The sequence below is a fragment of the Camellia sinensis genome, chromosome 4 (assembly GCF_055761805.1).
Source record: "Camellia sinensis isolate YWXY chromosome 4, ASM5576180v1, whole genome shotgun sequence".
Taxonomy (NCBI): Eukaryota; Viridiplantae; Streptophyta; class Magnoliopsida; order Ericales; family Theaceae; genus Camellia; species Camellia sinensis.
Genome location: NC_138964.1, coordinates 172,154,605 through 172,177,114, shown reverse-complemented (window position 1 = coordinate 172,177,114; position 22,510 = coordinate 172,154,605). Strand labels below are relative to the sequence as shown.

Sequence of the window (22,510 nt, the reverse complement as noted above, 5' to 3'; positions counted from 1 at the left end):
GAAAATCAAATCTGAGAGATCCTCTATCGAAGGTTCCACTCTGCATCTCCTAAGAACCAGGAGCTACTGTGCAATTTTAAGGATTTTGGAAGTTGAATCTCTCCTAAATATTACTCCCAACCCCAATTTTGTTTCTTAAACGTGCAAGTGGCAACCAGTTGGTTGGTAGTTTTAACATTCTCCTGCTGAATGGGCTTGATCTCTTATGGAGGATATACTCCCTTGTCTTTGTGTGGTTATTTGGGCTGCCCGGGAGCTCATTTCAGTGCTTGTACATACATATGGAGGATATATAACCTTTCACTTCGTACATCGTTTACTACTTGATCTTTAGGTTAAAATTCATACATCACCCAGACACACATGGAGGATGTGCTTTCCACTTTGTACATCATTTGCTTCCTTTGAAACTCATCCATCCATCCCTACAAATTAGGGCAAGCTCATGCACGCACTTGGCAGAGTTCTTTTACCAGCAGCCCAGATTACCAGTGTCCAAAAGAGCTAAAAGAACATATCAACTCAACGAGACACACATTAACTTTGTCCGTGGCAAGTACTGGAGCTTTTATGCTGTGATATAGAACCACAAAGGGTATACCTTTGTAGCCCCGTGGGAGTTAAAAGTCAAAGCTCTTGGTAAATTGTTTCCACCATTCAACCATCAGTCTCCACCAAGTCCAGAATAAGCTTGATCATCAATTTCGTTAAAGATCCTTGAGCCTACCACATCACTCCTCTATATAATCCATAATGGGCATTAATAACTCATGTTAGAAAGCAGTCTATAGGGTAATGTGCAATTCAATATTTTTTTTACTATTCCACTCTGTTTTGTTTAACATAACCAATCAAGAACATCTCTTGAATGCAAGTGATAAAAAGAAAGTGGAACCATACCAACCAAACCCAGATTTATGTGCCATACGTATAGTACAATATAACACCAAAACTGTGATTTTGGATTATGAATTTAAAAATAGAAATGAAGATGGTAAAAAAATTTGAATAAAAATCCGTATGAGAATCTCTTTCCAAATTTCTATGAGAATCTCTTTCTAAATTTCTATCCAAATCCATGATTCCAATATAGCACAACTTATGTCACATGATGTAGAAGATGAGCAGACCAGCAACACTGTAGCATGCTAATACTACTGCTAATCATGCAGAGGAGCCGGCACCTCTTGAGTTGAGCCAGCTCCAACTCAAGCACGGGCAAAAGTTCACCAAAAGGGAGGAACTTCTCCAATCAATACAGGCTAAAATAAAAGATCTTAGTTCAGACAGCTGAAACAAGATTGCAAACCGCTACCCTTCAGTGGGGAAGGGATTCAGACCAATGAAGGATACAAGAATTGCCCTTTGACTTCAATTTCAATAAAGCGAGGAACCATTCCTTCGCTTCAATCCAATCACGCTGGAAGACAGAAACTGGCAGCTGTAGTTCTCCTAGTCTCTTGACATCGAGATGGGGGATCACCAATAAGCCATATGCTTCGCAAACCATATTTTCCTCTACTAATTGAAGCTAGCATATGAAATTTTGGGTTGAAGGGCTTCATTCATAAAACTGGGAAGAGAATGAAACTGTACCACCCTTCAGACCGGGCTTGAGCTTGTTGCCTCCATAGAACATCTTTAAAAATACCTGAAATGTCATTCTTCTCATACAATTCCAAAAAAATATGGGCCAACCCAGCACTTAAAAATGCAATGCAATCCAAGTTATCTAACGGCTTCATTAACCATAATATGGAAACACAGCATCGATCCAACCAAAAAAAAAATGAAAAATCAAAAGAAGCAAATGAAACAACTTAAGTTGTCACCATCTTAAATTTTTGTACAGCTAACATTACAACTTATAGCCACCATTTAGGAGTGTCTCTGCAGAGCTGGGACAGTTCTTCATGTTTGCATAGATTCAGCATGGTAGTTATCCAGTTCCTTGTCAAGATCATCAACTGATTTATCCATGCCTTTCTTCATCCCTCGACCACCACGGCCTCGCCCACGAGCACGTCCACGGCCATTCCACAAACCACCTCGGCTCCTCTGACTGCAGATAGAGATACCATGTAAACTAAAACCCATGTATGTACTGAGATACAACCGCTCCAGCAAAAATTCAATACCAGTAGGTAGGCAAAGTACGAGATGTGCAGAATGTTACCGAGAGGTGCTATTATTTCGGACCCCTAGCCTTATTATTTTCCACTTGTCCTACCTTGGCAAGACTATCAAGAACATTTTCAGTTCCTGACAATAAGTTGCCGAACAACAGACTACTAAAAGGCCAACTAAGTGGATGGTTTTTGCTTACTTTAAGTGCTTCCTAGCAGACCTACCTCTTTCGACCAAAAACACTAGAAAAAGAGAATTAATAAGTAATCCAAAGCTGAAGTACTTAAAATATTCAGCAAATATAGGCTCACGAACAAGCTTCAAATCAAGTACACCAGCACAAGCTTAGCTTTAAAAAACTGGTTGCGCCCAGTTAAACTCGGCTGATTGTTTTTGCTTAAAAAACAATTCAGAAAAATATAGGCTTGTGAAAAAGTTTCAAATCAAGTACACTAGCACAAGCTCAGCTTTTAAAAAACTAGACACACTGTATTAAACTCAAGCCAAGCTTTCACCCCATCCAATTATTTTGTTTAACCCACTCTTGTACTCCCCCTCTGACATGGCAACTTACATGCATGGGAAGGTAGAGTCCATTGCACCACTGCAGTGATGACACATCATTTGGTACACAAATTTGGCATTAAAATTTGATCATCACAGCATTACTCTTCTCATGCCTTAGATTTATTTGATACATCCTCTCTCTCATTCAATTCTAGTAAGTCATGGAATGTTAGATGGGCACAGAAAGAACACCATAGAATTTAGAAACTTGTCCGCAAGTGTTGAAGATGGTTCCTTAAAGAATATAAAAAGTAGTTTTGAAAAATGCAAAAGACCTAGGAATTTGCTTAAAGAAGCCTTACCCAGATTGACGATTAACTGCAGCAGAGCCTCTGCCACGACCTGCGGGCCTGAAAGACCTCAAAGACTCAGTAGTGCAATTGTTACAACAGTAAATGAAAATAAAAATGGTTGATGAATCAACAATAGCAACTGTTGTATAAAATGCCCACAAATAAACAAGGTGTACTAATCTCCTAGTTCAGAGAGGAAGGGGGAAGCGTCCCATTAAATTAAATAAATATAAAGGCATCAGTAATTTTCTCTTCTCTCAAATTCTGGGTCAAAATTAACACTACTCTGCGAAAATTGATTTTTAGAAAATAACATTAATTACGTCTTTAGAAAACAAAATGCTTGGTAAAGATCTCAATGGCAGCACCTAATATAAAAAGTAAACACAACAGCTACCAAAAAAACAAAACAAGTTAGAACCATGATATTTCGTGGCAATGAAGTCTAGAGGCCAGCCCACTGTTCCAATATTTTATTTTCAAGGACCCCATTTTTTTATTTCCAGCAAGTCGACATTTCCATAATCCATCAAAAGATTCCAATTTGTTCACTTAGCAGATCACATTTCAAGCAAGATCAGATCTCTAACTATAGGCAATCCAAGGGGGGAAAATGGAGCTAAGTTGATGTTAACAACAAAATGGCACGGTAACGATCTACAAATATTAGTGACATTGTTGAAAACAATCTGCAATATGGCTCTTACACTTTAAAAAAGTTAAAACCAGTAGAGCAGCAGAACATGACCAGATGCTTATAAAAGACAAAACACATAGCAGTAAATTATCAAACCAATCATGTCTTGAAAATGGTTTTTAAAATGTTCAAATTAAGCCACTGAATTAAAACGAATCCCTACACCCCTCAAGCAAGGCTGATGCGAATATTGAACAGCATAGATAATGTACTAAATCCTTGATCTTCAACCCAAAAAGTTATTCAAAAGTTCCAAAAGTACAAGCTAGTCATCCACTTATATTTTTACCAGCTAACTTGACAAGAATATAGTAAATTTAACCCCAAACAACATAATTATGAAGTGTAGCCACACACATAGTGACAAAGGAAGTAAGAAATAATACATACATAACAACAGTCCGCCTCCCATTTACACCTCCAACTACATTGACACGAGCTGAAACAGCAACCTCTGAGTTGGTGCCTATTATTTCAATCCTCATAGGCTTTCCATCCAATTGAACATTGTTATACCGCTTAAGAGCTTGAAACGCATCACTTCGTCGGACAAATACTACTTCAGCTGAACCCTGTAAACAAGTAAGAAAAAGTTAGCACTTCTGCAACCCACACCAGTTGATCACACAAGTACCCCATTAGATTAGTATATCTATAGACTAATAAAATGCAGCCACCAAGTCAAAACTAAAATAACCTTGTGACAGCAACACAAATTGTGTGCGCGCACGAGAGAGAGAGAGAGAGAGAGAGAGAGAGAGAGAGAGAGAGAGAGAGAGAGGACAAAATACTCATTTCCAACATGCTATAGAAGAAGAGAAGTCAACATTTAACTTGGAGCTCTACCCCGTGAGTAAAGACATGGAACTAAGACAAACTGACACCATTAAAGTACATGCAGTGTGGCATAATCATAATAATGCTCCAAAAGAAATTTCAAATGGTCCATTCTGATTATTGTCTGTATCTTCTTTTTTTTCCTTTCTTTTTTTTTTTTTTTGGAACAGATTCAGCAACAAAAGAGAATTTATTAATGAAGAAAGTGAGGTCACAAGGTGAGGAGGAGGAGTCATCTTACAAGAGAAGACAAAGAAAACCACTATCAAACATAATGAAGAAAACAAACTAAAATTCACAAACAGCTCTCCAATCAATGAATATCAAAAAAGGCATAACCCCTTTGAATGCAGGAGAAACATGAGCCCTAAACGAAGCCAAATAGAAAACCCTATCCCATAACAAATCCAAGTCTGCACAGCATAGTAGCAACTCAAAACTTAAATTCCTGGGATTAAACATGGATTAAGTGAAAATGAGTGTATAGATCAGACAGTCTCACAAAGTTCAATGTTAACTGAGATACATAATATTGCAAAGCACACCCAAGATGATGGCTAAGGATCTTGGAGAAGCTTTTAAGGGTGGCACAGGTACGGTACCTACCTCCATAAATTGACAACAGGGAAGACACAGTTCTTCAAAATCTAAATACTGGAAAGCAGCCATATGAATGTAGACTAATCACCATATTAAACGTGTATCTAATTGTCTTTTAGTAGCAATAGGCAACAGATTGCAGAGAAAGTAAATCATTTGTAAAAGCATCTTTGGCAAGCACATTTAACTACCTATTAAGTATGCAAGGCATGAATGTTATGTTGAGATGTGTCCAACAAAGAGGAGGCGACACATTTACGTGAACTTAAACATGAAAACTTAAGACATTAATTACATGGAGTAGCACATGGAGATTGGACACGTAAATGCAGATTGAATTCAATAGCCAACCTAAACACACTTCTTTACCTCAAATCAGTTTTTACAAATTCATACTTTTTTTCATGGATATTGACAATATTTAGAATAAAATACAACCCTAAAATCAATTATGCCATTGGGCTTCCTTCAGACACACCTTAGCAAATGCTCAAATGCCTTGTTAACTCAGCTGAATAATCTCTCTGTCCACCAAACATGCTGTACAGGACATTTGAAAGAAATGAAAGGGCAACAATGCTACCTCAGCATTTAGCAAATGTTTCTATGTGTCCCACCCCCACTTTGTGCAACTAAGCCCAAAACCAAATTCCAGCCAAAATAAAAAAAATCAATTTAACCAAACAAGCAGAGAGTCTAAATAAATGCACTTAACAACATATACTAGAAAAGAATAATTAGAAGTATATGTACTAAGACTGGACACTTACACTTGGGCGACCATTTTGGTCATAATGAACTGTATATCGTTTCAGTTGTCCAATCTCAGAGAAAAGTTCCTGAGTTACAAACCAAATTCCAATATAATAAAAACTTAAGAAGTCCATTACAAAAACAGATTTAATACAAAAATGTAATGCACAAATTGTACCTTTATATCTTCATTGGTCACACCAATGTCCAAGTTCGAAATGTATAACTTTGTACCATTTTCAACTCCATTTAACCCTGCAGCTCTAAGGCTGTCTTCAAACAAATCACGTTGCCATGGAAAATTCTTCGTTCTGCGGAAAGACTGATGCAAACATATAGAAAAAACAACCCAGATTTGAAAAGGTAACATCAGAATAGGACCATAAAGTACAATAATTCATCATTCTTCAAGAGCAAATTAAATATCAGCAAAGAAATTCCATGACATAAGGAGCAGAAACCAGTTATATTGAAATGTTAACCACCATGTCATCTTGAGATATATGATATAGCCTGTAGATGGGAGAAGAGGATTTGACCCACTGCAAATAGAGAGCTACAGGGTGAGAGCTTCAGTTCTGAAGTTCAGCCAAGGAAGCCCCTTCGCAAAAACGCCATGAACTAGGATAAGTAACTGAGAATCTCGCCCCCAAAGAAATTCCACATATAGCAAGAGGATCCATTATAAACTCCCCGTCTAAACAACCAGTAATCATGGACTAAAGTAATTTCAACTAAATAATTAGGATTAGAGATCATATAGAAATTTGAACCCCACTAGTTGTTAGGGAATGTTATACTGGTGAGATCCCAAATTCACAAGTTCAATTATTGAAGCTCCTTTGCGAAAAATGCTACAAAGTAGCATTATAACTCAATGATGCCACCAACGATCTTTCAAACATCTACCAACGAGATCCATCACAAACTCACAATTACAGACAAACTGTGTCGTAATGTACAAATACACCATAAGATGACATCGGGTCTTGTGGCTGGGCCAAAGTGAGCTTCTCCATGAACAAAAATAATGTCACAAATCCTCTCATGTTTGAGTTTCTAATGCAGGGTTAGACATCCTTGTATTTTGGTTTCTATAAAATATGAGATTCTCTAGCAAATGAATAAGACATCCATGGTTTTGAGCTTGCCTTGGCAATGACGTAAGATGATGGCCGAGTATTCACCCTTAGTGGACCTCTGCGAGGTGGCCCTGTCATTCTTCCACCACTGAATGACCCTATTGGCCCTCGACCACGTTGGCCCCTTCCTCGTCCTCTACCTCTCTCGCTACTCCGCCGGTTCTTTATCATGTCATCAAGAGACATATCAAGAGAAGCCATTCAAATGCAGATTAAACAAGCCTCTTCCAAAGAAAGTAAATCTGTCAAACAACCAAAATGTAGTATGTAAACATCTAGGCATATATGCTTGAACATGATTTCATTTAAAGGATATAAATGGCAATTCTGTCTTGGTGAGGGCTAGGTAGGACCAATTATGCTGTCCCATTCACAATCTCCATACAATCACAAAAATATTACAAAAGTAATGCAACACTGGGTCTTGACATATTGTGCATGAGTTGTTGTGTCAGTAGCAAAACCTAGCATAATAAAAACTTCATTACAGAAGGCATATAGATAACAAAGAACCTGCTTTTAAAGCCAAAAAAAAATAACACTTCCCTGAAATAGGCATCAAATCAACTATAGATAACAATCAGTTTCATAGCTGACAGATCAATACCAAAAAATCGTTACTGACCCAACCCATCAAGAATTATAATCTAAATATCTAGAAACAGTCAGATACATATATCTCCCCGGGTGAATTTACGACAATAAAGTGTCCGGTAGCCCCAAACTACTTCCATTTAGATTTAAATCTTACACCGCTACACTACAAACACAACTAATCAAAATTGTATCTTGATTAAAAATTGTGTTAGAGAAACAAAATTGAGAGTGAATTTCAAAAACAAAATAAAAACCATGAGTATCTACGACTGAACCGAAAAGCACAAAACCGAGAAAAACTATAAAGCAAGACAAATGCTTCCAGAAGGAAGCTTTGGTTGCTTATAAAGGCAACCACTACCGATCCTCGCTATATCATGAATATAATTCCACCCAAAAAAAAAAAATGAATTTTGCATCTCGCGCTCTGATTTCAACAGATTTCCACACAAAAAAATTCTTGAAACAAAATCAATAACCAAGAAACAGATCCGTGCCCTTTAGAAACGTCCTAAAACGAATCTGAAGCACAACAAAATCACAGAAAACGAAATAAATCTAAGCATCTAAAAAAACACATACATATATACATAGATGGGAAAGGAACAAGAATGAAGTTGACGAGAATACCTGAAGAAGACCGTAAATCAGCTTGCGAATCAAAACGCAGAGAGAAACCTGGTATTTATGTGCAAGAACACGAGAAACTTGATGGAAATTTCTATGGAGAATGCAGAGATATGTAAGAGGAGAGATAAGGAAAGCGATGAAGGGGCAAAAGATCAAGGAGATGAGAGGAGCTTCAGATGATGAGCGACATTATTAGGGTTTGATAAGGGAGTTTCGATGAAAAGAAAAAGAAAATGGATTGAGAGGAGAGGAGAAAAAAGTTTCAGATTAGGGTTTTTTTTTCTTTCTTTTCTAATGGAGACGCTTCGTTTCGAGGAAGGCGGTGATTGATACTTTTTCTCTTTTCTTCGTCAACGCTGCAACTCTGCCAAGTCAAGCTGGGCCGGAATCTGGAAATTTCATTCAGGCTCCTATGAGACCCACTATTTTCTACTGGGCCGGACACAAATTTGGGCCCAGTATGGCCATCTGTGGTTTCAAATTTCAATTTCTGAAAATTTTTCCAGAATTTTTTTTTTTTTGGAAATAAATATCAAAAGCCTTTTTTTTTGGGGGATGAACCCATAAATCCCAAATTAATAACTTATACACTGTTTAGTCCTAAAAGTTTTCTTATAGACTAAAAGGTCCCATTACAATATTTCAAACATCAGATTAATGTTTCGAACATTAGGTTTCGAACATTAGATTTCGAACATCAGATTAATGTTTCGAACATTAGATTGATGTGCAAATAGGACTAAATGGAGCATAATAAAACTTTTAGGACTAAATGGTTCAACTTTTCAGAAACTAGGACTTATGGGTAAATTTTCCTTTTTTTTTTAATTTTTAAAAAATATTTTTGATTTTTTATTTTTTTCACGAAATTAATTTTTAATTTTTTTAAAAAAAATTCTGAAAATAAGTTTTTGAAAACCAAATCAAATATGGCCAGTTTGGCATAACAAGGAAAAAACAAAAAAAATCATGGTATTGGTTTTTTTTTTGTTTTTTTTATTTTTAATGTTAGGGTGTTTTGACTAAAAATATAATACAATTTAAAATTCAGAAAATTGAAAAACGATTTCTTAAGGACATTTTTCCAATTAAAGCAACCTTACGTTTTTAGTGGTATTTTAATTTTGTATTTAATTTATTTAGGTTTTTAAAGGTTTTTAGGCTTATAATTTTTATTTTTTGTCAAAAATGAATGAAAAGTGAAAAAAAAATTACAAAAGACAAAAAGAACTGCCCAAACAAGCTTACACTTTGATAAATTTAAAAATTAAATAGTAAAATGGATATAGTGCAATATCACCAAAAGGTAAAAACATTCCAAAATATTTATGTGCGACGTTAGTGGCATTAACACATCGAAAATTGTGGAACTAAAAAATTCAAAACTTGAGGTTAGATTTAACGTAAACTCCTTTTAAAAATTACTTTCAGCTTTTATAATAGAGCTTGTCATTTGACGAGTTAATGAAATAATACACTCTATTTATAATATTACTTTTTACGTTTCTAGTGTCATCTCCTCTCCTTCGTCTCTTCTCTACCTTTACGATACAGCTTTATGAGTATAAAACCACTAACTTCATAGTTAGGGCTAGAAGCAAACCAATTTGTTAGTTAGGGCTAGAAACAAACTAATTTGTTTACTTTAATTTGAGAACTTAATATGTTTTAAAATGAATTTAAATTTAATTTATTTATCTATGTGTCAGTTTTAAACAAATTTTTAACAAGTTGACACATGAGTCAAGCTTGAATTGCTTGATTTTTTATAGAACATATATTTATCGAGATGAGTAGTTATTTGTTTAAATTTGATTTGAAAATTTAACAAGTTTTAAAATGTACACCAATTTTTGGTCATTCGCACACACTCCATCATCATTTACCACACTCTATCAATATCCACATTATTCTCACCTTTTTTTTATTTATTTATTGAAATAGTCATTTCCACTTGTATAAAAGATGTATCAAATAAGGTGAAAAAATTCAAAGATGTAATTCTATTTGTCGGTAAAAATTTGGTTTAAGCCTACTTGACAGTAATTAATTGATAGATTTAAATAATTTTAAATAAACACAAAAAGATCAGACTTTGTGGTTAAATTCTATACCTTAAATAGATTAAGGACTTCACTGGAGGTTATTAATTAAAGAAAAGATAGGATAGAACATAATATGCATTTATTTAACTAGATTGTCACTTGTTACCAGTTACAATAATTTAAATAAGAATAAAAAATTGAAAAATACAGCAATCGATAGAAAAAAATAAAATGGGTAATGAAAAAACTATCACTATTCTACTCCTTAAAGTGCTAACTTAACTACTCCTACACAGATATTACAATTTCTGAGTTTTGTGGATTGATTGATTGATCTTCTTTTTTTTTTTTTCTTCATTCATCAAGTCTTCATTTTAAATTTGCTTGGCTATCTCATGTTGTAACTATCAATCCATGATCTTCCTTGATCTTTACTCTACTCAACCACATCTTATCTTCATAGGAACTACTTGCAGATTTTGTGTTTTGCCTTGGTATTGATCCCCCAATTTTAACATATGATTTCTAATTGATTTTAACAGGCTTTTATTTAATCTTTTCAAGCTATATCATCATCTTTTTCATGCCACGTTACTAATATATTTGTCACGCCATGTCAACATATTTGTTGATCGGAATAATAATTAAAAAAAAATGTAGCCAATTTTATTCTTGAAAAATAGTCTATGGTCTTAATCGACAAACCATAAATAAACTTGGCTATAATTAACAGGCCATAATTGAGAGAAAAATAAAATGTGGTGTCAACAATGCCCCCCTCATTTAAATGGATTGAAGAATGAAATTCAATTAAATAATTTATAAGACGATTTACCACAATCGATAGAAAATATTTTATGGTGCACACAATGTCCTCAACTGATTTACATCACCAGTATTTCTTAAGGCTTTACATTATCCATAAACTTGGCTATAGTTTGAGCCCTTTGTATTTGATGAAACATGGGTTATGCTTACACTTCTAATATTTAGCACTATTTCAAATTTTGAAACAAAATTTATTAACAAAAATAATTAATTAGCCTTATGTCGATGAAAAAATTGGTGTAAATTTGGTCCGGCCTGGCCCACCTAGGCTTGGGCTCGGGCTCGAGCTCAACAAGTATTCGGGGCCTTGGGCAGGGCTTGAACATTTTTTTTTAATTTTTTCACCAAAATTTTATTTTTTTTCACAAAAAATGACACTAGGCCTCGGACAGGCTGGACTCTGAGTAAGCCTTGAGCGGGTCGATAGGCGAGGCCCACGAGCTAGGTCGGGTTTCAAAATGATGGTCCAGATCCAGGTCCAAGTCCAGGCCCAGGCCTAGGGTCCTGAGCCTAATCGAGTCAGGCCCACCTCGAGCGCAAGCGGGCTTTTGGCCGCCTACGAGTCGCGAGCCATTTTTACACTCCTATATGCGAAGAATAACCAATTGACCATCAACTATTAAACTGGCATGTGTCGACACTCAACAATTAGCTATTAAATTAGTCTTCATGCAAAATATAACCAATTGGCCATTGGTTATTATTGGTTTGGCCAAGTATTGGCTATTATATGGCTATATTTTTTTTATTCCATCAAACTTATAAGTATAAGACGGCTCCGTTTGGTAAGAATTTTTTTGGCTATTTTAGCCACAAAAGACAAAATATGTTATTTTAGCCACAACAAATAAAACACCACATCCAATCCATAATCATTACACTCTTCTCTTACAAAAAAAGTCAAAAAGCCCTTCTCAAACCAAACTTTTTAGCTTAGGCTAAAATAACCAAAAAAGCCAACCCACTTTCCAAACGGAGGCGATGTTGTTTTTGTTAACCAGTTCATCAAAATTAACTTTTGATGTGAACCAAAACCCATGGTGGTCATTGGGTAGCAAAAATCATAATATCAAATGGTTTTAGAAAATCAAAACTTTTGACAAATTTAACAATGAAAAATCTAAAAATTTCGAAGATATTGATTTGTGATTATGTATCAATTTTAAGCAGCAAATAATAATCTCAATCAAACAATCAAGACAAATCGACACAACAATTTTACGTGAAAAAATCATAATTGGAGCGCCTCTAATTGTGATAAAAAAATCATGGACAAAAGTCACAAAACAATCCACTAAGTAGATACAAAGGAATTACACAAGTGTACTCTCAATTACCTAACGAATCCATGCATGAATCGAACCGACCCCTATGTGCCTCTTCCAGCCCCGTATTCACCTCGAAATTGTTGCCCAACATTGAATCTATAACGCCGATGTCGAATCCACGACGATGAGCCACTCTAGAATCTACAAAAGCTTCAAGCTCAAATTTTTCAGAATCCACCGAAAAACAACTCTCTCTTTTTTTGAGTAAAACAAACTAAACAAACCCTTTAATATAATTCACTCAATTCATGATTAAACTCTCACAGATATCAAAGGAAGCAAGCAAAGAAGCTCCAGATGAAAACCTTAATACCCAAAAAGAAGATCTGGAAGTCGTAACCCTGAAATCTGATATAACCACATATTTATAGAAAATAGAGCCACGATCTCTACTCGAGCAAACTGACTAAAACGCATATGACAAAACAGGGTCTACGCTCGATCGTAAGAATGGCCACTTGAGCGGAAAAAAACAACTCTCAGTACTTTTGCAAGTGAGTGAAATTTCTAAAAGATTGCGATCTCCGCTCGAGCATAGGAATGGCCGCTCAAGTGGAAAAACAACTTTGACTGCAATTTAGCCTTTTGCTTTAGGGGTGTTGCCCCTCGACCTCGCTTGGTCGTTGCCCCAAACCCGCCAAAGGGCGCTGCCCCCTGAACCCCCGCGAGTTAATTGGGTAGCTCAATCCTCGATATAGTCATTGAAGTGGCAAACATGAAAGAATTAACTTTTGAAACATCTCTGCAAGGCACATTTCGAGCTGGATTTGCATCTAAAAACTCATAGCCTCACTAAAATAAAAGTTGAATAAAATTATTACTGAAAGGAATTTTGTCAAACGAAATTGCCAACAACAAAAACCTAACAAATAATATTAAAAATTTCAAATTCAACAAATGTGAGTTATTCATAATTTTCAGGCAAGTTTAAAATCGTGTCCCCCATGTTCATAATTTTTAGTTATCTTTGGCTTAAAATTATGTCCCTCAAGTGAATGTTCAACATTATTTTGTGATGAATTTTTAACATCTTTTGAGAGAATGGGTTGTTCTTCTTTTTTAGTTGTTAACGACTTATGAAAACTCTCCAAAGTCACATTATCTTCATGACTTGGTATGTTAATCCTTCGAGTCACATACCTTGGCTCTTCACGAATAATTGGCTCCTTCAGTGTATTAATCCTATGAGCCACATTATTTTCGTACATTAGCATTTTAGAAGCAATTGTCTTCAATTTTTCCTGCCGCTCTATGCCATTGAAGGCTACCTTTACTCTTTGCTTTTGATGTGAATTCAAGGCCGTCTTTACTTTTTGCTTTTGATTTGGATTCAAAGTTGTCATTACACTTTGCTTTTGATGTGGAGGCATGATTTTCATTAATTGCTCTAATTGACAAAGAAAAGCAAATATTACTTCCTGATCTGAGCCACTAGGGTGGCTAAGAAATGCACGTACTATTTCCAGATTTGAGCCACTAGTGTGACCCAATTTCGGATCTTCATGGATGTTGGAATGGTTCCACCAGACGTGCCAATTTATGTTGGTAAAAATTTGGTTTAAACCTAATCGACAGATTTAAATTAGTTTTAAATAAATACAAAAAGATCAGACTTTGTGGTTGAGTTTTATGTCTTAAACAGATTAAAGACTTTCTTGGAGGTTTATCAAGTAAAGAAGAGATAGAACAGAACATAATTTGTATTTATTCAACTAGATTGTCACTTGCTACTAGTTACAAGAACAAAGAATTGAAAAATACAACAATCGATTGAAGAAAATAAATGGGGGTTAGAAAAACTATCACTATTATACTCTGTTTGCACCATAAATAAAATTTCTATGGATTATAACTAGGTTTAAACATTCTATTACTTATTATTATTATTATTGTTATTATTATTATGATTATGCAGGAAAATCTTGAAAGTTAAGAGAAATTAAGGCCTCGTTTGGGAACAGGCTAATTTAGTAACTTTTTGGCTATTTGGCTAAAAAGGTAGGTAAAAAAAACTTGTATGTTTGGGATGACTTTTTGGCTAATTACGAAAAGATGTGCAAAAAGTAGAGAGAAAAGAGAATCTTTGACTTTTTTGTATGAGTTGTTGGCTTTTTGGCTACTTTAGTAACTTTTTGACTAATTGGCTAAAAAAGTAAGTCTCCAAACGGGGCCTAAGTCAAGTTTTGAAGATTCAAGGGATGGAGGACAAGTGGCAACGTAAGAAGGTGAAAGTTATATGGGTAGTTAGATGATGGTTAATAGATGTTTTTTCCTACATTTTTTTTTTTTGGTATAATATTGCCATTGATGGCTCTATTGTAAAGTGGATAAACAAATCAATTCACAACTTGAGAAGTCTAGAAGTAATCTAGTTTGTTTAGGAATAGTAGTGCTTGTAACTAGGAGTAGCAGTAGTAGTAGCAGTTAGTGTTTGTTCAAATTTATGTCGATTGTAATACTTAAAGACTTGAAATTCGATCCTCGTGGTTAAAGTCACAAGTTTTATTATTTTCAGTCAATTTTCAGTTATATTTACTTTGTTTCTTCGAGAAGTAAACCTCCAAAGAAGTCCTTGAACATGTCAAAGCATTAAGACACTCAACTACATTGTTTGATTCTGTTGTTTGTGAAAATTGGTTTGTTTGTTGTTTGTCAATATCACACCCAAATTAGATTTTTGTTAACATATTTTGACACGCTCAGTGGGACATCGTCCTAACCAGGAGAGAAAAAATAATGATACAAACAAAATATCAAGAAATTATGCCATCAAGTGGCATGTTTGCATCTTGTGCACCAATGGATGCAAACTACCAATGGAATGACCATGTTCTAATGGGTATGAATTATTAGTGGAATGTCTCATCTTTTATGTATAATGATTGTCAATATTATGACAATGATTCTACCGTCTATTGCCAACATAATGGCATGGAAAGAATAATTCGGCGTTGTGAGAATGAAATTTATTGGAGCAAGAGTGAAATTTTGGCTCTACAAAAAGAAATTAATTCTCTTGATTGGCAAAAATTTCAAATAATTTCATCACCTCCATATTATTTGATGCAAAAAGATATAAATTACTTTAATGAAAAAAATCGTCAACTTAGTTGTCAATTTTATCAAGTTCATGGAGAAATTTAACATTGGAGTAAAAAATTAGAGAATCTTAAAAAGTATAAATTTTATGTGTTTCTATGAGGCTTTTTCAAGAAAAGCTTTTTCTTCACAAAAATCATGGCCAAAGAAAAATTAAGTTATGAAAATGGCATGCCCGAGGGGCATTTTTTAAGCCATTAATTGAAAAATAAGACCAACTTCTTTTTGCCAAAAGCTATTGAGCATTTTAATCCAATTGAAGGATATGATTTTAAGTCAAATATGACAAAGAATCTTGAACAACCATTACAAAATGATGGTGAACATTCAATTGAAGAGTATGATTTTAAGTCAAACATGGCTAAATTTGATGAACAACCATCACAAAATGATGATGAAAATCTAATTGAAGGGCATGTTTTAAGTTTTTGAAATATGGCTAAATTTGATGAAAAAACATCATAACATGATTGTGAAAATCTAATTAGGGGGTATGATTTTAAGCCAAACATAGCTAAAAATTATGAACAACTCACATTTGATGAATTTGAATTTTTCGACATTGTTAATTTTGTCAAAAAATTTAATTTTCTAAAGTCAATTGACATTATGATTTCTGTCATCCAACAACTACAATGGCTTTGTGGTTCACATCAAAAAATAATTTTGATAAAGCAATTTACAAAAAGAAATTCTAAATTTTATTTCTATTTTTTTATATAACAGTAATGGGGGAGTATTTCGATGTAGCCACAACAAATAAAAAACTATATATATATGGCCAATCAATTATAATTTTCAAAATTTCTATTATATATTTATGTTCATACAACTCTTCAAGAATTTGAATACTCATTCTTAAAGAGTTGGGGAGCATTGTTCGCACCATAAATAAAATTTCTATCGATTACAACTAGGTTTAAACTTTCTATTATTTATTATTATTATTGTTATTATGATTATGATTATGTAGGAAAATCTTGAAAGTTAAGAGAAATTAAGTCAAGTTTTGAAGATTCAAGGGATGGAGGACAAGTGACAATGTAAGAAGGTGGAAGTTATATGGGTGATTAAATGATGGTTAATAAAAAAATTTCCCTACATTTTTTTTTTGTATAATATTGCCATTGATGGCTCTATTGTAAAGTGGATGAACAAATCAATTCACAACTTGAGAAGTCTAGGAGTAATCTAGTCTGTTTAGGAGTAGCAGTACCTGTAACTAGGAGTAGCAGATAGTGTTTATTCAAATTTCTGTCGATTGTAATTCTAAAAGACTTGGAATTTGATCCTCATGGTTAAAGTGACATGTTTTATTAATTTCAGTCAATTTCCAGTTATATTTACTTTGTTTCTTTGAGAAGTAAACCTTCAAAGAAGTTCTTAAATCTGTCAAGGCATTAAGACACTCAACCACATTGCTTAATCCTGTTGTTTGTGAAAATTGATTGTTTGTTGTTTGTCAATATCACACCCAAACCAGATTTTTGCTAACATACTCCTAAAAGTGCTAACTTAACTACTCCCAAACAGATAATCACAATTTGTGAGTTTTGTGGATTGTTTGATTGATCTTCTTTTCTTTTTTTTTTTCTTCATTCCTCAAGTCTTCCTTTTATAATTGATTGGCCATCTCATGTTGTAACCGTCAATTCATAATCTTCTTTAATATTTGTTCCACTCAACTATATCCCATCTTCATAGAAACTACTTGCAGATTTTGTATTTTGACTTGGTACTGATCCCTTGATTTTAGCATATGGTTTCTAATTGATTTTAACAAATATCTTTACTGACTTTTATTTAATATTTTCAAGTCACATCATCATCTCTTTCATACCACATTACTAGCATATTTGTCACGTATGTTCGTATATTTGTTGATGGGAATAATAATAATAATAATAAATGTGACCTAAGTTTTTTTGGGTGAATAATGTGACCTAAGTTATTCTTAAAAAATAGTCTATAGTCTTTATCGACAGTTCATAATCGAATTTGGTCATAATCGACAAAAAAATAAAATATGGTATCAACACCATTATGGGTTCATTCGGGAAATGGGTTGGCTTTTTGGCTATTTTAGTCTAGGGCTAAAAATCCTCGTTGGAAATGGATTTTTTTACTTTTTTGACTTTTATAAGAGAAAAAATATAATAATTATGGGTTAGATATAATGTTTTGTCTTATTGGACTAAAAAGCCTATTTTATTTGTTTTGACTATTTTAGCCAAAAAAATCTCAAACCTATCTTCCCAAACGAGCACTATATCAAATATCCTCTTAATTAGTATTATAAATTTCAATTTCAATAATACTTCATCCGTCTCAAAATATTAGTCTCTTATTTTATTTTTTATTGTCACAAAATATTAGTTCATTTTCAAAAATTAAAGACTAAAAATAATATGAATTTTCTATTTTGTCATTCTTTTAAATTTATTAACAATATAAAAAATACAATTATAATAATTGATATTTTTTATAAAAAAAATTACTATCAAAAGGTAATTTTTAAAAATTAATATTTTTAAAATATAATAATTGTATTATAAAAAAAATAAATTTCTTAAATGGGACTATTGTTTTAGGACCAAGAATGTAATGAATTTGAAATGATTGGGTAAACGTCATTACTTTGCTGTAAAAATGTGAGCGAATTGTCAAACCATTATTGCCACATGGTTGTGCGGCAAATTGATCGACTACTCAATAACTAACATAGGCAGGTCAATTAGAGAGAGTGAGCAAAAGGGCACAATGTGTGGACTCTGATAAAGACATCAAATCAGTCAGAGGCTGATGAGTTTGCATGAAAGCGAGGCAACTAAAACTGTTTGGTGTCCAACTTATAAGAGACTGCCCCTCCTAAAAATTCTCCAAAAGACCCCACGCCATACCACACCATACATTTTATGCCTTTTAACTTTTTCTGTTTATCCAAAATTCCTCTGAACCTTCCTCCTTGGTACCTTCATTTCACTGCTCACTAACTACTGCAACTCAGCTCTCTCCCTCAAAACCCAATTTCATCAAAACTCAAATGCCTTATCAAATTCAGCGTTCTTTTCTTGTTAAAATGATGAATAATAAACTGAGTTATGTACCCAATTTAAGTTGTTTCAAAATTTTACTTCTCAAATGCAGGTTTTTCTTAGCTTATTTTCCAAATCTAATGTCTTAAATTGTCTTTTAACTTAAGAACATTGGCTTTACAAATTTATAAAACAAGCTAATTAAAATCAGGCAATGATTGGTGGTTACAAATTCTATGGGTCAAATGGTCCAAAAGTATCAGAATGACGTCGTTTTGGGTACAAAACAATTCTGAAAATGCCAAAACGATGTCGTTTTGACATTTTCGAACCACTTAAGCCACAGAATTTGTGGCTACCAAACATTTTCCTTAAAATCATGTATTGAAACCAAGCTAATTGAAATCATTGATAAAAACAAAATGAAACAGTATGATAGGTCTATTTGAAGGGAAAGACTCAATTATTGTAGCAAATAAATGAGTGTGTTTTGTTGAAAGTGTGGGAATAAAATGAAATTCTCAAGCAACAACCCATATGAATATCAAGTATTAGATTGGAACAAACAAGCCTCAACTTCAACAACTACTGCACAATCACAATGTACATGCAACTCACACACAATACCCAACAAACAAGCAAAAGAAAATGAAATTCCAAATGAAACAACATCCCTAGAAAAAGAGATATCAAAGCAGTACCACGGAATTAAGGTACAAAGTACAACTCAATTTGCTTGCACACCAACTTGTGCCTGTTGTGGCTTGACCTTAGGAGGCCTTCCTCTAGGCCTCCCACTCTTCTCCCCGGCCCCCGAACCTCCATCGCTAGACCCACCACTCTTTGGCGGCCGCCCGCGAGGCCTCCCGCTCCCCACTGAAGAAGAAGAAGAAGAAGAAGAAACCTTCTTCGGCGGTGGTGGGGGAGCATTCGGGTCCTTTGGCGGCCGCCCTCTTGGCCTGGATGGGGAAGGAAGCGCCCCGGGAGGCATCGGACTCTTGGGTTTCGGGGGCCTTCCGCGGCCCCTTCTCGGGGGCGCATTTGGGTCGAACCTCATGTAGTTGTTCTTGGCAAATACCAGCTGTCCAGTCTCTTTCATTCGGTTCAGGTGGTGCGAAAGCAAGGTCGTGTGCCCCGCTGGCAAGTCACCGTACGTGGATTCGATGTATTTCGATATCGCAGACTTGTTTGAGCCGTCCTTCTCCTTCAAAGCGTCAAGGGCTGCCAAAATCATCTGCAAGGTTTACAGATTCAGCTCTGCATTTTTAACTCGGAATACTGAAATTTTTTGAAATGCCAGAGATTGTACAGTCAAATTTATAACAATTCGAACCCAAAAGAGGGATGCGAGATGAGGGTTAGATGATCGTGTTTTTGGGTAATGTAATTCTTTAATTAAAACACTAGGAACGAACTTAAAAGTAGAAAAAAATAGTAGATTACAACGAAATTTAGATAAAACTTAGGTTCAATTTTGATTTCTTAAAATAGAAAATAAGGGTTACAAAAAATCTAAAGCTATTTTTGACAAATGTTTGACAATCCTGAAGTTAGGTTTTACAAACCAAAAATTCATCAGAAATGTTAAAGAAATAAAAAAAAAAAATAAAGTCAGAAAATATTGAAGAGTTTAGATCAATTTGAGATGAGAGTGTTGATGTGGAAAAGGAATGGGAAAGGAAAGGGAAATCTGGGTGTTGAGAGAAGAGTTGGGTGTTTTTACCTCAGGGTAAGGAGGGAGTGAAGGAGGTTTGCTGACCTCTTCGGACGCCATTGAAAGTTGCAGGGAGAGAGAGAGAGAGAGAGAGAGAGAGAAAAGCTTTCAAGTCGCCACAAATAAAGCAGCGTCAGCTTCGAAAGCACAGTGATGACGGTAAAGAAAACGAGAGAGAGAGGGCGAGCCAAAGGGATTTCTTTCACCTGAGGGGAAATCTGACGGCTGAAGATTTGTTGATTGGACAATTATCGTATGGTTGTTGTCGGCTAATGAAGGGTCACACAGATTGATGACCTGGTACTATTTTTAATTTTTTTTTTTTTTTTTCGGGTTAAATTTTAAGTGAAAATTTTAGTGCAGTGGAGAAAAAAAAATACAACAGCAGCGTTTGGTAGAGTTTTTTAAATATGATTTGAGAATAGAGTTGTATTTTAAGTTTGTGAGTTTTGAAATTATGATTTGAATATGAAAAATTTATTTGGTTATGAATTTTGAATTGAATTTGAAATAAATGATGTGACATATGATATTTAGGCCAAGTTTGACATGATTGAAAAAAGACAAAAAGTTAAAAAGTCACTATCCTATTTAAGTCACATCATCTTATTTAAGTCACATCACCTCTCTAACACATCACTTCAAACCCAACCCAAACCCAACCCATATTTCATAAAAAGTCAAAAAGTGCACTTATTTAGTCTTCCCAAACTAGGCCTTAATTAAAAAACTTACCATTCATAACCAAGTACATAACCCAAAATTCTATTCAAAGTTCATAAAAAATTTTAAAAAAATTATAGAAATATTTTTTATTTAAAATATAAAAATAACAAGTGCAAAAAAAAAAAAAAAAAAAAAAGAACACTGTTTCGGTCGATCAACCGGACGTTCCGGAGGACAACCAAGTTAGCCAAATTTTCCCACCTGAAAAGGAGTTTTCAAAAGTGTGTGCGGAATTATAATTTGAAAACTCAAAACAAATACTACACTGAAATCAATAGGTGAAAATGTGTTCGGAGAGTTTCTCCGAATATAACATTTTTATGATAGTGTAACATTCCTGTGGGTATGGTGTAAATTTATTTCTATATTTGATGCAACTTGTTCTATGTGTTAGAGTTGCACCAATTTATTTATTTATTTATTTATTTTATTTTTTCATTTGTAGTGCAATTTTTTTACTACTACTCTATATTTGCAATTTCTCCAAATTTTAATAAAATATTAATAAATTAGTAAATTTAGATTATTCAGAGGGTGTTTGGCAACTGCTGCAAACACATCTTTTTTTGATTTTTTTTTTATCTTTAATAAAAAAAATTCTTCAAAATTATGTCAATTTTTTTTTTTAACCTTTTCAATCTCCTTGTATAGGCAAATCTAAAAAAAGTAATTTTAAAATTTTTTTGGATTATTTGTCTTTTCTGGATTTTTTTTGAAACTTTTTTAATTTTTCAATTCTTCTCATTGAGTTGAATTTAGAAACCTAATTTTTTTTTATTTTTTTTTAAAAAAATCATTAAAGATGAAAATAAGCATACCAAAAAAAAAAAAAAATTACACTAAATAAGTAAAAGGGCATTTACTAATACACAAAGTTCAAAATTCATCTAGTCCCAAAACAAAATACTTGTACTAATTAGTCTTACATATTTTTAATTGTTATCAAAAAATTCATTCTTTTTTATTTTTTTTTATAACTTTACAAATGATACTACATCCCACCACCGCCGGACTTCAGTCAAATGGTTAACGGAGACTCGCCGGAATATTCAACATCACCAAAAAGTCATTGGCGTATTGCCATAAATTTACCGGAGTATCGCTAGAGTGTTCTGAACATCACTAAAAGTCGTCAAAATGTCTAGAATGTTCATTGAACGTCAAAAAATCATCGGAGACTCAGCGGAATGTCCAAAATATTGCCAAAAATGGAGAAATGGAGAAATTATAGTAAAAAAAATAACAAAATATGCTAAATATTGATAAACTGAAAGAAAAAAATAAATAAATAACAACAAACAACAATGAAAAAAGTATATATGTGGCGCTGTTGGGGAAGTAAGTTTTTTGTTTTTTTTTTTTTCACTAAAAGACAAATTGGTTATAAAACCAAAAAAAAAAAAAATCCAAACAAAATATCACATCAAACCCCATAATGGCCCCGTTTGGTAGAGCTGTGGGAAAGTGATTATAACTTATATCTTAACAGCTT

The 22,510-nt window shown here is 33.9% G+C and overlaps 2 protein-coding genes across 3 annotated transcripts; both read right to left on the bottom strand.

Moving 5' to 3' along the window:
• Positions 1-1,712: 1,712 nt before the first annotated feature.
• On the bottom strand, positions 1,713-8,682 carry LOC114311250 (THO complex subunit 4D). Of its 2 annotated transcripts, none has more exons than XM_028257381.2 (7): positions 8,244-8,682; positions 7,026-7,258; positions 6,053-6,196; positions 5,892-5,960; positions 4,075-4,256; positions 2,997-3,044; positions 1,713-2,062 (listed from the first exon to the last, which is right to left on the bottom strand). In XM_028257381.2, exons 2-7 carry the CDS (start codon positions 7,215-7,217, stop codon positions 1,912-1,914), a joined length of 786 nt encoding a protein of 261 aa, XP_028113182.2. In that variant the 5' UTR covers positions 7,218-7,258; positions 8,244-8,682; the 3' UTR covers positions 1,713-1,911. The 2 variants fall into 2 exon arrangements, with proteins under 2 accessions (XP_028113182.2, XP_082723058.1); XM_082866932.1 differs by having other exon boundaries at positions 7,026-7,480; positions 8,244-8,613.
• A 10,414-nt stretch (positions 8,683-19,096) lies between these two features.
• Positions 19,097-20,538, bottom strand: LOC114310861 (HMG-Y-related protein A). Its single transcript, XM_028256964.2, has 2 exons — positions 20,302-20,538; positions 19,097-19,812 (listed from the first exon to the last, which is right to left on the bottom strand). Exons 1-2 carry the CDS (start codon positions 20,350-20,352, stop codon positions 19,306-19,308), a joined length of 558 nt encoding a protein of 185 aa, XP_028112765.2. The 5' UTR covers positions 20,353-20,538; the 3' UTR covers positions 19,097-19,305.
• Between the last annotated feature and the right edge of the window lie 1,972 nt (positions 20,539-22,510).

Bases quoted from the DNA above. Each gene is read 5' to 3' on its own strand.
- LOC114311250 (XM_028257381.2), bottom strand. From the start codon at position 7,217: ATGGCTTCTCTTGATATGTCTCTTGATGACATGATAAAGAACCGGCGG. The intron at 4,257-5,891 runs GTAAGTGTCCAG...ACTTGTTTACAG, and splicing joins ACCAAAATGGTCGCCCAAGT to GGTTCAGCTGAAGTAGTATT. The intron at 2,063-2,996 runs GTAAGGCTTCTT...CTCTATCTGCAG, and splicing joins GCAGTTAATCGTCAATCTGG to TCAGAGGAGCCGAGGTGGTT.
- LOC114310861 (XM_028256964.2), bottom strand. From the start codon at position 20,352: ATGGCGTCCGAAGAGGTCAGCAAACCTCCTTCACTCCCTCCTTACCCT. The intron at 19,813-20,301 runs GTAAAAACACCC...TAAACCTTGCAG, and splicing joins CACTCCCTCCTTACCCTGAG to ATGATTTTGGCAGCCCTTGA.